Source organism: Nelusetta ayraudi, unplaced genomic scaffold, assembly GCF_046127955.1.
Source record: "Nelusetta ayraudi isolate G7.1 ecotype Tasmania unplaced genomic scaffold, CSIRO-AGI_Nayr_v1 ptg000076l, whole genome shotgun sequence".
In the NCBI taxonomy this organism is placed as follows: Eukaryota; Metazoa; Chordata; class Actinopteri; order Tetraodontiformes; family Monacanthidae; genus Nelusetta; species Nelusetta ayraudi.
In genome coordinates, this window is record NW_027466126.1 from 2,535,012 (window position 1) to 2,549,456 (window position 14,445).

The 14,445-nt window shown below is 42.4% G+C and overlaps 2 protein-coding genes across 2 annotated transcripts; both read left to right on the forward strand.

Moving 5' to 3' along the window:
• The first annotated feature begins 2,233 nt into the window (after positions 1-2,233).
• Positions 2,234-9,098, forward strand: zmynd19 (zinc finger, MYND-type containing 19). The gene is made up of 6 exons (XM_076043631.1): positions 2,234-2,498; positions 4,309-4,368; positions 4,452-4,558; positions 4,911-5,051; positions 5,197-5,377; positions 6,392-9,098. Exons 1-6 carry the CDS (start codon positions 2,448-2,450, stop codon positions 6,533-6,535), a joined length of 684 nt encoding a protein of 227 aa, XP_075899746.1. The 5' UTR covers positions 2,234-2,447; the 3' UTR covers positions 6,536-9,098.
• Positions 9,099-10,452: 1,354 nt separating this feature from the next.
• Positions 10,453-11,572, forward strand: tmem141 (transmembrane protein 141). Its single transcript, XM_076043632.1, has 5 exons — positions 10,453-10,625; positions 10,832-10,898; positions 11,096-11,179; positions 11,266-11,376; positions 11,459-11,572. The coding sequence occupies exons 1-5, from the start codon at positions 10,572-10,574 to the stop codon at positions 11,518-11,520; spliced, it is 378 nt and encodes a 125-aa protein (XP_075899747.1). The 5' UTR covers positions 10,453-10,571; the 3' UTR covers positions 11,521-11,572.
• Positions 11,573-14,445: the final 2,873 nt, after the last annotated feature.

Consider the following 14,445-nt stretch of genomic DNA (forward strand, 5'->3'; position numbering starts at 1 on the left):
GAGAGAGAGAGAGAGAGAGAGAGAGAGAGAGAGAGAGAGAGAGAGAGAGAGAGAGAGAGAGAGAGAGAGAGAGAGAGAGGCTCGACTCTTATTACCCTGTTTCTTCTCAGGTGTTTGATCTGGGCGTCAGTTGACTGACCGCCTCCTCCTAGTTTGAGACAAAGCCTTGTTAATTGGGCCCCTTTGTGCATTGATAATGTCACACCATAAACAAAAAGACTCCGTATCTGTTCTGACTGTACTTAGTTTTTAACATCATGTAGTTGTACTTGTTGCCATTTGAAACTCAACATAAACAACATTATAGTAACCTGCAGGCAGTGGGGGTGTGTGGGGGGGGATATTATTCTTTCATTTATTATAGTATTTTAGATTATTAATGTCAATGATGTCTTATTAAACATTAATGGATTTGAGGTCTCTCAACATGTAGACATTTCATCCAGAAGAATTCTTGCGTATCCTAACATGATGATGGAATCATCATGATGGAAATGTATCATGAATTAACAGTTCACGAACATGTTTCCAGTTCTCTTGAAATGATTTCTGCCAAAACTTCTGCATACGAGTGATTTACTTCGGATCATTAGAAAAGTAATTGTCCCTGCCATTCCCGGTTTCACAAGGTTTGGCCTTGGATCAGAAATGCAGCCACACCTCAGCAACAGCACTGTTTGGCAACTGAGCAACACCCATCTGTCTGGAAAAGCCCCCGCACAGTCCTCAGGGAAGAACCCCCAACATTACGAAAGTCAGACTGCAGACTTATAATTATTTCAAAAAGCATCCCACTGTCGTGCACATGCATGTTGAGGACTTGGGGGGAGGGGGGGGGAGCGAAAAATCAATTTTAATGAGAGCCTCCTTTTGCCTATGTATAAAGCATCATCTTCATATGTTTTTGAAATATCTTCAGTTTATCCATATAATGGACATCCCATTTTATATAGAGTATAAAGTGTTTTATTGTGTTTCTGTTTTTCCGGGGGGGGGGGGGGGGGGGGCATGTGTGTTTGGAAAGAAACAGAAGAAATTTACAGCAGTACAAAGATCTGCAGACCACCTCCCCCCTTCAGCCCTGCATGCATTTTCAGAGTAACTGGATAGGAGTGATTGACAGAGGCCCCCTGGCTGGTTCAAAAGGCTTTTCTTCTCAAATCGGTGAACTGAGAAGCAGAGCAGATGTACAGGGATGTCATTGTATCCAACATGAGAAGCTGTTTTGAAAATGCAATAAAAAAAAGAGGAGAAAAGAGAAAAGAAGCATCCAAGCGTGTTTACTTATAGCATTATTTATTTGTCTATTCATATGTTTTATATTCCAAATGAGAGTAACTATTTGTACGTGAGGTCATGAAGCAAAGATTTATCAAGAATATAAAGATCATACAAAGAACAGAGCAGTCAAACTGAATCACTGTTTACGACTTAGAAATAAAAACAAAAGGACAACATTAAAAAAAAAAAAAAAGAATTAACTTTATAAGATGTTATACCCAACTATAACGATGCCTTAGGTCACAAGTTAGTGGTTTACTTGTCGAGACTCAAGTAAGACGTAAGTTTGATAAAATGCATGTAGCGTGTCTTTAGACCGATTGCCAATTCTCGTTTAATTTCAGGGACTGGGTCATTTTTAATTAAGCTGCGCAAGTTCATGAAAATGATTCTGTGTTTGTTTAAAAAAGAAATAGATATTTGCTATTCATTCTAAAAGTAGGCCAAATGGACCGAATCTGAGCTTTCTAAATCTTTCTACATCTTCCGATACCCCCTGATTGTAATATAGAGCCTTAACTACAGAGGGAGCTCACACGCTTCCATCTCACGCCTGACACCTGACTGTTGTGTTGGGGCTCCTGAAAATCCACGTGACTTTATAATTTACAGCCCAGCGTGCGTCTACGTGTTTCGACTGTATTCCAGCTGCACTGATATCAAAATGTTTCTTCTTCGCATGAAAAAAAAAAAAGAGTTTAAACCCCAGAACTTGGCCACTGTTTAACTTTATCATAATGCCCGAGCCTTCACACAGCATTTCGCGCGAAAATGGCTGGAAGTGGTCACGAGAAGGCAGTGACGTAATAATCCAAACAAGCGGTCGTTAAAATGGCCCGTTTCTATTGGTCAGAGCGATGGAACGTCTGTCGCCTCCGACGACGACGTCTGAGCTGATTGGACGACCGTATTCGTGGCCCGTTGCGCCCCGCCCCGCCAAGGCTCTTTTTTTCGGCTTCCCTGCACCAGCAGCAGCGGTGTGTCGCCAAGGCTGGGCTGCCTGCCGCCGAACGTATCCGTGGTCAGGGCGAATCGTGAAGCAGCCTCCGAACACTGGCATCGCAGCGGGGCTGAGGGGGTGCCCCTGCGAAATCTCACACGAGAACACAACCCGCGTCGGATATTCAACGCCTCGCTTCTGGCCTGTCCGCCGCTCCGTCTTCCTGATGTCGGATTTCAAGCTCGGGATCGTTCGGCTCGGCCGTGTGGCCGGGAAGGTGAGCTGGATTCCAGCGCTGCCATGTGCAAGCCAGGGAAAAAGGGCCCGCTGGGACTAACCAAGACGATAAAAAAACATATATACGGCATTGGCACGTTGTGTTGGCGCTTGGTCGACCGCTTCGGCAGCCGTCACACCTATTCCAACGCGGTGCTGGTTAGCCGTTGCCAATTTTAGTCGCATTTGAAGGGATTAGAGAAGCCGGCCGCGACGAGTCAATCTGGCTCTCTTCCTCCACCGCCACCGCACTATCTGGCGGCTGGAGCTAAGGCTAACTAGCATCTCGCCCGTCACATTGCCGTCTTTTCACGAGCAAAGCGCACAAACGACGTCGCTGTCGTGAAAGTAAGGCATTGTTTGAGAGTTAGTTGCCCGTTTGTTCAGATGGGGAGTAAACCACTCGTCACTTTGCGGTTTTGTGTATTTATTTATTTTTTAAACGAACGGTATGTCGGCTAGCAGCGTCAAGCTAGCTACGGTGTTTGGATTATATGGCCAAGTGTGTGCTAATGAGGAAGCCATTGTCCCATCTACTGATTCTTTTGTGCAACGTGACAAAGGACCGACATCTGTGGTCAAGAAATTGCCATGTTTTTGTTAGTGACTCCACGGCTCGGATGTGATGCTACGCTCTCGCTGTCTGATGGTCAAAAATTGCCCCCGGCTCGCCTCACAAGACACTCACGCTCCGGAGAACCGGGTCGCATCCCGTTTTGTTCGAGCCCTCGCTCTTCATTTCCTTCTTCCCGATCGCCAGCCTCTCTGACATGCATGCACCCGGTTACACGTCATATGTATCTGTTTTTTTTTTTTATTTATTCGGAGCGGCCTGACTGTCAGTGAAAATCAAAGTGTCACACTGCATGTGTCGAACGTGTTGTTGTGTGTACACTACAGCGTTGGAACGTGGGGGCGACTTTTGGCATCACGTGAAATCGGAAATCCTACATCGTGACGTAGCGCTCAGGTAGCTTTGTGTGCACATGTTGCTCGCGGATTACGTCGAGGGGAAAAGTGTACAGTGTTTTGCGGTCAGTATTCGAGTTGCATTTAACCGCAATCGAGATTATTTCTTAGATTGCAGGCGAGTTTTGACAGCTCACTTGGAGTTTTCAACCTGTTTACGTCTGCTCAGAGTTGAATTTACAAATGTATCTATTTTTAAAGAAAAGAAATTAAAAATTATGTATATTGATTTATGTATGCATGTGTGTGTTTATGTATGTACACTACCAGTCAAAAGTTTGGACATACCCTATACATTTAATGTCTTTTCTTTCAGCGTCATGACTATTGATATAGCAGTATGAACACACATAGAATAATGTAGGAAACAATAAAAGTGTAAAAACACGTTTTATTTTTAAATATTTCAAAATAGCCACCTTTTATAAAAGGCATATTTAGTTATTTAATGTGTTTTTATTTGTTAATAAATACATATATCATGTTCATTTCCTTGATATCTTCAGTATCTATCTGCAGTGTAGAAAGTTGTAAAGATTAAAAAAAAGTGTGTGTGTGTATTAATTATTAGTTTACCTAATTTCTTGTTTTCAATATTGACAAATTTCCAGTTTTGTGACTATGTGTCAGGTTTTTTGCATCTTTGAGAATCTTGTTGATTTAAACTTAGTTCTTACAGTTCGTGCAGTGTTTTTCTTTTCCTAATGTTTATTTTTGGAGACATTGGTATTGGGATCCTGGTTCAAATGTTCCTTTATGACCTTTGACCCTTGAAGAGTTGACAAGTTGTGGATTCTGTTTGTCGGCAAGCCGCTAACGTGAATTACATTTTCTCTTTCTAGACAAAATACACACTGATTGATGAACAGGACATACCACTTGTGGAGAATTATGCCTTTGAGGTAATCAAACTACAGATTGTTGCTCTTTCAATGAATGTCATGTTATTGTCTTGCTGTTAACCCATCGCTTTGTTTCTTTTCAGGCACGTATGGAGGTTGACGCCGATGGCAACGGAGCCAAGATCTTTGCCTACGCTTTTGACATCGGCAAGGGCCGCTGGGCAGGAAGGCCACTGCACGAGCTGCTCTGGTGAGTAATTGGTGTGTTTATGTTGTGAGCGTTTCCTTGATGGAATCCACTGATCAGAAACAACCCTGATGTTCTGAATGTATGAGACCTTCGAATCCAGATGTACGTATGTATGTTTCAGCTAATGTGGGAAACTCTGGCAAAACAATATTGGTGGATGACAAGAAAAAGTCAAGTTTTAAATATTTTACACTTGTTAAATTGAATTGCTTTGCTTGTAGTCTTGCGGCCAGTCTCTGTTTCAGTCAACAAGACTGAAAATAAACGGTTAAGTAACAGAAATGCTGTTATTTATCTCTAAAAGTTGCTGTCGTTTTTTTTTTAAATGCTTATTTGTAATTTGTCGTCGCAGGGAGAAGCACAGAGGAGGCATTGCCCCCAGTTTTCAAGTCATCCACATCAACTCTGTGACAGTGGACAACCGGCTAGACAACCTGCGACTGGTGCCAGTCGGCTGGAGCCCCAAACCGGAGGAAATCTCCAGCAAACAGAGGTATCAAAGCAGCTGCTACACAAAGACGATGGAAGATTCTTCTGCGGTGTAGTTGTTTTTTTGTTTGTTTAAAAAAAGAAGAAGAAAGAAATCCTTCATTTTCCGCTTAATGTGACTTTCTGTTGTTGTTTTTTCCTCTCCTCAGAGAGCAGTCTCTGTACTGGCTGGCCATCCAGCAGGTACCGGCCGACCCTGTGGAGGAGCAGTATCTGGAGCTTAGTCGCACACGCTACTACAACGCTAATGGGGAGCTGGTGGAGGAGGAGGAGTGCTCCTGCACCTACTATGAGTGTCATTATCCTCCCTGCTCACTCATCGAGAGGAGGGTAAGTGGTCTAACTGGCACGTGAATAGAGTGCATTGCAAAATGAGTATTTCATTTATTTTAACTGAAGGAGGAAACTATAAAGCCTCTCATCCATTCATGTGTACACTTGTTTGTTTGAAATTTGGTCCGCTCTAAGATTTCTATTACCGTATTTTTCGGACTATAAGTCGCATCAGTCAAAAAATGCATCATGAAGAAGAAAAAAAACACAGAAGTCTCACTGGACTGTACATCGCAAGTCCAAGGCGAAGAACAGACATTTAATCTGGAAAGGCAAAATTTAATGTGGCCATTCTTTAAATTAACTATACGAGCCGTTGGATTTAGTCTTTTGATGCGTCCCAATGTGGCGCTGGCCAGGGGCTCAGTCCACACTGACTCGCAGTTTGAACAGCCACAAACAAAACATGGCGTGAATTGTACACAGAACTTATTATTATTATTATTATTATTATTATTATTATTATTATTATATAAACGCAACAACACACACTCATTTAATAGCAATATCGATCTCATTCCAAATCACTGAATCCATTGAATTCTTCATCCTTGGTGTCACGGTGTCAAGTCGCACCTGAGTATAAGGCTGCGTTTAGACTGCAGGTGAATGTGATTCACATCAGATTCCTTTTCAAATCCGATTAATAGGGCTGACTGTCCACACGGTTTTTAGTGGACAGTCAAAAGCGATGGGTGTGTTTCGAGCTGTTCAGACTGAGACGCATCTGTCCAAATGCGATTTGAAACTTATTTCCCAAAGGTGGTTTCAATCCGTTTTGCAAACATCGTATTTCATGTGATTTGTGACTGTTCAGACTACAAAAGAGCCATCCGGTTTCAATCTGGATGGGCTGAAAATCTGATTTTAGTTGGCAGTCAGAACAAGGCCGCATGATCAGCCAAACTAGGAGAAAAGGAAGTGTGACTTATAGTCTTGGAAAATACAGTATTTCATTTCTTTATTTATTCTGGCTCATAACTGAATGTTTCTCGCTCCGTGTCCCGTCAGCTCCGGGAGTTCAACATCTGCGGCCGCTGCCAGGTGGCACGCTACTGCGGCTCCCAGTGCCAGCAGCGGGACTGGCCTGCCCACAAGAAGCAGTGTCGCGAGCGCAAGCGAGTGCTGGCCCTCGAGTCGGAGCCCGAGCGATGATCTGCCCTCACCCGGGCGAGGGCAGGAGGGGGAGGAACACGGGAGGGGAGGGTCAACAGGGTTAGACTCGCGGGATGGGAGCGGGGCACGAAGAACACGTCAGCGGCTGACTATGAGACTCAAAAGACGGGAGGACAATGTTGGCGACGTTCGATGGATCAAGGCGAAGATGGAGGAGGGGGAAGGAGTGTGCCGCAAAAAAGACATCCGCCACTTCCCAGAACTGTTCAAATCTCCATAGCTTGCTTTCTCCATGTGGATGATGGGAACGTTTTTGTTGTCGTTTTTATTTTTTTATTTTATTATTATTGTTTTGTTTCGTTTTCCCTCGAGGGAGAGACCCTCGAGCTCTACCTGCTGCTATGGTTTCGTACGTGAGGGAGAAAATGTCGTCGTCGTCTCATTGAAGAACCGGACAGGCATCTCGTTGGACCACAGTACGGACGGACGAACTCCACTCAGCTGCTGGGGGCCGGGGACGTCTCAGAGATGCTTTGCGGGAGTGAGCCAGAGCCTGCAGTACCCACCGTTGCAGCTGGTACGATGGGACATGGACCTTTTCACTGTATCGCTCCCTCTCTGACCTCTCTGGCTGCTGTCTCCACGGTCACCAACACCCCCACCTTCGTCAACCGCTCCATCACATGACCACGACACACTTCAGATAGAATTTACTGAGTCACACTACCAGTATTGAGTTGTGGGTGTGTGTGTATGCCTGTTGTCTGTGTCTGTTTTGGGCTGCCAGTGCGTAGTAAAGGACAGAAGGACTCTGAAAACAGTCAGCGTGGGTCACGGTCAACATGTCCTTCTTTTTCTCCCTGGGGTCATGTTAAATTTCATATTCAAATTTTATTCGGTGAATTTAAAATCTTTTCACTGTTCTCTGAGTAAAGTAGGTGTCAAATAAAGGCTTTATAATTTTTTTCCCCCTTTAATTTTCCTTGACCACATGAAATATTTCCTCTTGATCAGTTTATATTTAGCGCTATTTAAATTTGAAGGCCCAGTGTGTAAGGTTTACTAGCATCTAGTGGTAAAGTGCATTGCACATTGTGCCCACGACCATGTTGTCACGTTAGCGTTCGCTAACGAAAGATGAATTGCAATCTGACTGACAAGGCTGTATGATTTCAACGCTCTGCAAACATTTTATTTTCCACATTAGGCCTTTGAGAAGAGGTACATTGTACAAGATACAGGATGACGTGTAGAAAACATTTGGTCACTGTTAAATTAAGCCAGTCCTGGTGTTGTTACTGGTACTAAGACGGCCCCAACCACATGTTGTAATCAACCTCGAGCGTGGAATAATGAGTCTGAATTCTTAAAATGTAAGTTATCAATTTGAGGGGTTTCTACTGAACATATGTAATCAAATTGTCGACAGTGCTCTCCACTGAAGTCTTCGCTGACTCCTGCGTGAACCGCTTGAGGTTCTTCCAGTTGGCTACGGTTTTCCAACATCTTTCCAATTGTATTTTTGTATCTGCTGGGCTATTAAGGTCTGCGTGTGTGTGCGCGATTGTGTGTGCGTGCGTGTGCGTGCGTGCCTGTGTTCTGCTCTGGTTGGGGGTGGGGTGGCTTGGGTTGTGCTCATTTTATTTTTCTTGTAACTTTGCTCTACGGTTGTTGTTTTTTTTTTTTTTTTAATTATTATTATTATTGTTTGGATGAAATTATCAGTGGAGCTCTATTTATTTAAAACGTTTGATTGTGAAAAATGGTGATCCTGGTGACATTTGAAGGTAAAAAGTGGACGATTTTGGACCTGAACGTTGCGTCCTTTTTGTCAGGGAAGAGGGAACTGAACGTTTTCAACCATTTTACTTGATGTTTCCTTTTAAATATTGGTCCTGAGTAAATGAATGAATCCTCCCTTGATGCCCTCCCAGATAAAATTGTTCCACACATGTTGTCGGTCACCAAAGGCTTCCATTTGAGAGACTCCCGGGAGGGTCATAATTGAATCACCGTCTTTTCATACCTTTCTATAAGTATTTATTGCGCGCACTGGTTTGATTTTGACCTCGACCCCACCGTTTATCTGCTTTTCGTTTGCTGAGACGACACAACGAGCAAAAATGCTTTTTGTGTCAGACTGGATCCTCCGTCACCTGCCTTCCACCTATTACCCACAATGCACATCCCCCTTATTGTGTCCTCATGTGTCTTAGATGAGGTGAGTCCAGACACTTGGCATGTAATTCACCAGATGTATGTTGGACTCTGATTGTTTAACTTGCCGTGTGTGTGCGCGTATGTGTGTGTGTGTGTGTGCGTGTGTGTATATGTGTGTATATGAACCGGTTTTCAACACTGCACTAAGGTTTGGCCCCAATGTTAGCGTGTTTGTCACAGACGGGCTGAAGGGGACGGTTGTGATTTTTGGATTTGGAGTGTGCGGACTGTGTCTGAGATCTCTCTTGTTTTGTAAGAATATAAAACATTAATCATCTAGAAATTAAAGAGCTACAATATGTGAATGGAAGTACAGCTGGGGATAACAGACAGTTGCTTTTCCAGTGTAAAATGATAAATAAAATGAATCTCAGTTGTTGGACTTGGCCTGTGGAGTTTTTCAAATCAGTGAGAAATCTGTGAGTGGATCTTATTGGAGATATGTTTTGTTCTTCTTTTCATAGTACATGTAAATGGCTAAAGAGGTGTATATGTTTTCAAATTAAACTAAACCTTCCTTTGTTCCTTTAAAAAACTGAGACTTTCACATTAAGATACTTGATTTTCAACAACACGGGTTGAGTCTGAAAAAAAAGGGGGGGGGGGGATAATTCTTGAAAATGTCACATGTACAAAATTTATTTTCATGTATTTCATCCAACCTTCCATTACCACATGTGTGGGAGTGTGCACTCTTTTTGTAATTCAACGTCTGTCTCTAAATCAGCTGTACCTCGTGGACATTTTCTCTCTGGTATCCTGTGTAACAAGGAACAGATGTCCAGCCACTCTGCTGGGGTCCCCTGGAAACTTGAGCCTCTGAGTTGTTGCACTCAAAATAAGACCAATTAGAAGAACTCAATTCAATTTTGGGAGGGATTTCCATCCATTAACTATAGTTTGTATCTCCAAACAAGATACAACAAGGCAAATGCTGTTAAAATAAAACAATTCCCTAAATAAAATCCAAATATCATAAAGTTAAAAGGGTAAGAAAATTATTAGAGAGTATCTGAAGTCCTTTTGAGATGCAGGTTGACCTAAAGTTGAGGGTCGAAGGTTTGACCAGCACATACAGCGCAGACGGTTGGAGTTCAACCCCCCTTTTTATGACTTCACTCCACTTTAAATGGAGGGCTAAAGGTTTTAATAGATACTTGCCATTGATTTTAACATTTTAATTGATATTTTATAACTAGAACAATATTTTACTTTACTTTGTGTTACTTTTCAGAAAGGGTCCAATTTTTAAGCGGTTTAAATTTTATATGTTTAGTGAGTTGCATTCTCTCTGTCCGCCTCTTCTAATTTTTCCCTGCTGGGCCACAAGGGTCGAGCACGCCTGTGTGCTGTTCCTGACCTGAGGTGATTTACACACAGACAATGACAACTATTTAACATCTAAGAAGTTGTTTACTGCCCCATCATACTTCGATCTACAGTTCCGTTCTCATTTTCTCTGGATTGCTACATTTCCTTTATCTCACTCTGAAAATAACAATAAATAAATCAACATTCCATATGAATATCATTTTCAGGTTTTATGTCTTAGCTTATGCCAATATCTTTATATGTGTGGTGATTCTATTTCGTTAAAATTTGCCTTATTTTGTGACATTCATATAGTCTTGGAAGAATTCCACAATAGAATCTGTAATACTACCTCCTCTCCACTGCATGTCGCCAGTGTTTTGTCCCAAGCTCCGCTCTGTTTTCTGTGCGTCCTTGTTCGCAACACGGAAGTGTTGTAACAGCAGCAGCCAGTTATGTATGTGTATGTTGTCATGTGTATGCTCCAAGCGTGAGCGAATGTGAGGAAGGCTTTAATAAACCTCCAGTAACCTAAACCTTAAGAATGGTGAATATCGGCCTCAGCAAAGTGGACGATGCAGTGGCAGCGAAACATCCGGTTGGTTTGTTCAGCCTTATTCATCATTTCTACCGGCTGTTGACACAAGTCATCTATTAAACATGCGTTTGGGACAAATGTTGTGGTCTATTATTTTGAATTCCATTGCATGTTTATTACTATTTTTTATGTCGCCATTTAAATCCCTTTTAATAATCGTAACCTCTATGTCTAATGTAAGCATTTCCCCTCGTTGTCACTCTCAGGGTTTGCAGAGCTATGCTGCTTGTCAGTCTCACGCCTTCATGAAAGGAACCGGGACATTCATACTTGGTGAGTAATAATGTGTCATGCATCCTAATAAAATCCCTGCCACTGCAGGTAAATTCAGGTAAGCACAAACTATAGAAATAGCACTTTATACCAGTTGAGATAATAATGCAACGACTGTCGATTGAAGATTTTCATGAATCGAAAATGATTTATAGTTTATGGTTCCTCACTAAATTTGCTGTGTGCTGCCCTTACAGGTGCCATCAGTTTGTTTGGCGCTCAGAAAGTTCTCCAGAAGAGGCTTCCTTACCCTCTTCAGTGGAACCTCCTTGTTTCGATAGGTGGGGGAAATTGATGATGGTGTTCAAAGACCAACGTGTGAGACCACAATTTTCTTTTCTGACTATGTCCGTCTCTTTGCTCTCAGTGGCATCATCAGTGGGAAGTTATGCGGTGACTCGCTGGGAAACACAGAAATGTACAGACCTGTGGATGTTCCTAGAAACGGGCAAAGTCCCTGACAGATCACCACCACAGGGTGAGTATGATGTGTGGCTGCAGGCTTGCATGTTTCTGCCAAAAGCTGATGTGTCTCCCCATGTCTTGCTTTTTTGTTTCAGTGTCCAAGCCAGAGGAATCAGAAAGATCTGCAAAGACAAAATATGGAGACGTTATGGAATAAACATTTATAATAATTAATTCTATTTAATCAATTCAATGTACTTTGTGTGTAATTCCTCTTTTAAATTTCTTCGTATTTATTAATACTTTATTCACACTACAAAAGTGCCCTTTTCAGTGTCATTGTCTGGGTGCACCTGCTTTTCGTAACGTCATTACTGCGCGGCTAAACACATCTGTGTGCAGAAACAGAGGTCAGGAATTAGTTTGGCTTTTTAGGAGGAATCCGGGGTTAAGCTTGTGATCCAGCATTATTTTTCATTTGCTTGGGTTTGTTTTGACATGCAACAGGATTAAAACCCACATTACCAGAACGTGCCACTAGTGGTCATTGTATGCCACATGGTCAGCTTTCAAATAGGACGCCAACTAGGTGCAGTAAATGGGACAGTTTTCAAAAATCAAATCTACATATAGATAAGGGTCATTATAGAAATACTTTCATTGAGTGATGCAAGCATTGAAAGCTGCATTAGGTTGTGTTCATATTTTTTTCATCAGTCTGTTTGGGTCTGTTGATCTTTTCGTGACTACTTGGAATGACTGACTGCAGTCCTTGCCCTATATTCAGATATAGAGAAATCTCAGTATTTCTCCTGCTGAATGTCCAAAAAGTCTGCAAATAGAGTAAGTCAGTGAAACACTCTGTATTGATACAAATCTACAAATAAGAGGCTCAGGCAGTGAGGAATATTATTGCGAGTGTGTTTAAATGTGAAACGTGAATCTGCACTCATTTTCATCGCTAAAGCACTTTATTAAAATGTGTCAGCAGCACTTAGTCTGAAGCATGCAGTTCAGGTTAATGAAACAATAGAATCTTTCAAGTATGCTTTAAGACCTTGAGTGTATTAAGTGGTCATAGTTCACACCTTTGATTCATTGAGGACATGCCATGGAAATTAAACACTTATCCCTGGAGCTAAAAATAACATTGCTTGTAAAAGAAAAATGCCTAGATTTGTCATGTCATAGTAAAAGCAAAAAATTTTTAGTTTTGGTTTAATCCCAATCCACCCCCACTCCGGCTTCCTCACACTCGGATTCAAATCTCATTTAACACCTCCAAGATTTGAAGGGTTTAAATTCCCTTTTTGTGCCTCTCCCCGTTCCAAAACCCCAGAAAAAGGCTGCATGAATTGAATGAGCCCTCAAATCTTTTGTCACATGCACACTGACGCCACTGAGGGAGAAGACTTGAAGGAACAGGGAGCAAATAAGAGATAATGAGGGTAGACTGCAGCTCTGAGTGTGTGTTACGAGGAGTGACTGGCCCGTGCAACTGCAGTTCAGTACATGTCAAATATCTGCAGTGAACATTTGTAGGGACGAGCCTTTTGGCATGCGCTGCAACCACTGGCATGGCTCATAAAGTGCGTGTGTTTGTCCAATTCGTGCAGCGGCGGTGCAGTGCGCGCAGTGCAGTGCATGTGCGTGACAACATGATAAAGGGAGATGAGGAGAGCAGGAGTGAATGCTCATTTGTCTGACCCCTGCCAGTTGAGCGAGAGCGCCGAGTAGGACTGGACGATGCATGCGTGTGGCTCGTCTGTCCTCTTTCTGCCCTTTTCTGTCTTTCAATGCAATCCAAGACCACATTTCACATAGACATAGCACATTCAAAACATTTGTTTACCAAAAGCAAACTGGTCTTGGTCTAAATGTCTAGTGTGCACCACTGTTGTTGATAATGTGAACATCTGATCTACTTTTGCCACCAACTCTACAATCAATACATTCAAATGAACGGGTTAACAAGCACAACTGGTGCAATTGACTGTCAAGTTTGTCGGGAGAGGGATTATGGATTGTTCTCCCCTAGCTCAACCTCCCCTCATGACACAAAAACACTGTGCACTTGATAAACCCACAAGGCGTATGAGTCAGTCTGTTTTCTAAGGGAAAAATAACAACATAATTCAGTAGTTGCCAAATTGCAGGGAGTCCCCGGTGACAAGGTGACACTGTTGTCAACATCAATCATTGCCTACGCTTTTTAGCAGGAAAATAGTTCAGGTCCAGGCAGGTTGGAGATAAACACAGGGCTGTGCTGGAACAAAGACATTCTCTGACTCAACACAGCGGGCAGAGAAAAAGTGTCTCTGAGCGTGGCTGGAATGGTTTGAGTCTTTTGTAAGTGGACAAAAGTAGGAAAATAGCCCTCAAGCCTGAAAGACTTGAGGCACATCGCTTCAAATTCATCATATGACAAAAGCTAAGCTAACAACCAACACCTACTTGTTAAGTGTTTTGTGGAAAGAGTTAATGGGCCAAAATGCACATCTTTTGCATGGCGACAACTGGAACTAAACAATGAATAAAACAAACATATACAACATTCAACAATAATAGACCATTGCATTACTATAATAAAACTCTTATGTGGAACCTTTCAGAGCAAACCATGTACATAACATTTACATGTACTAAGTATTATAATTAAAAACGATTATTTAGCAGTTTTAAACAAGCCTAGTGTTTATCACGTGTCCTAGCAAGGACTTGACTACCAGAATGAAGTGTTTGTTCTAGTTGTGTTGACGAATGCGGTCATTTCAGTAAAAAAAAAACAACAAAACAAAACAACAAAACAAAACAATAATTTAGTAGAATCATGAGTTTTGCTAAACTTAAAAGAAGGGTGACAAGAATCCTTCACATTCTAAAGCGAGTTAACGTTATTTCTTACAGCTCGTTCTGATTAGACTGCTGCTGTGTTTGGAGATGGCGGAGGTCGGACTCGGCTTATGACGTATCGACTTTATGAATAACGTCTCCGCGTAAGTTTTTAATAACAAAAGCACAACTCAAACCGGAGCCTTCTTGGGACGTGCGCCAATCAGCGCCGAGCTCGTGCACTCCGCGGCCAATGGCTGCTCGCGGGACGCTCGCGCACAGCCGTTTGAAGGGCGGTCCTGGGCAGAAA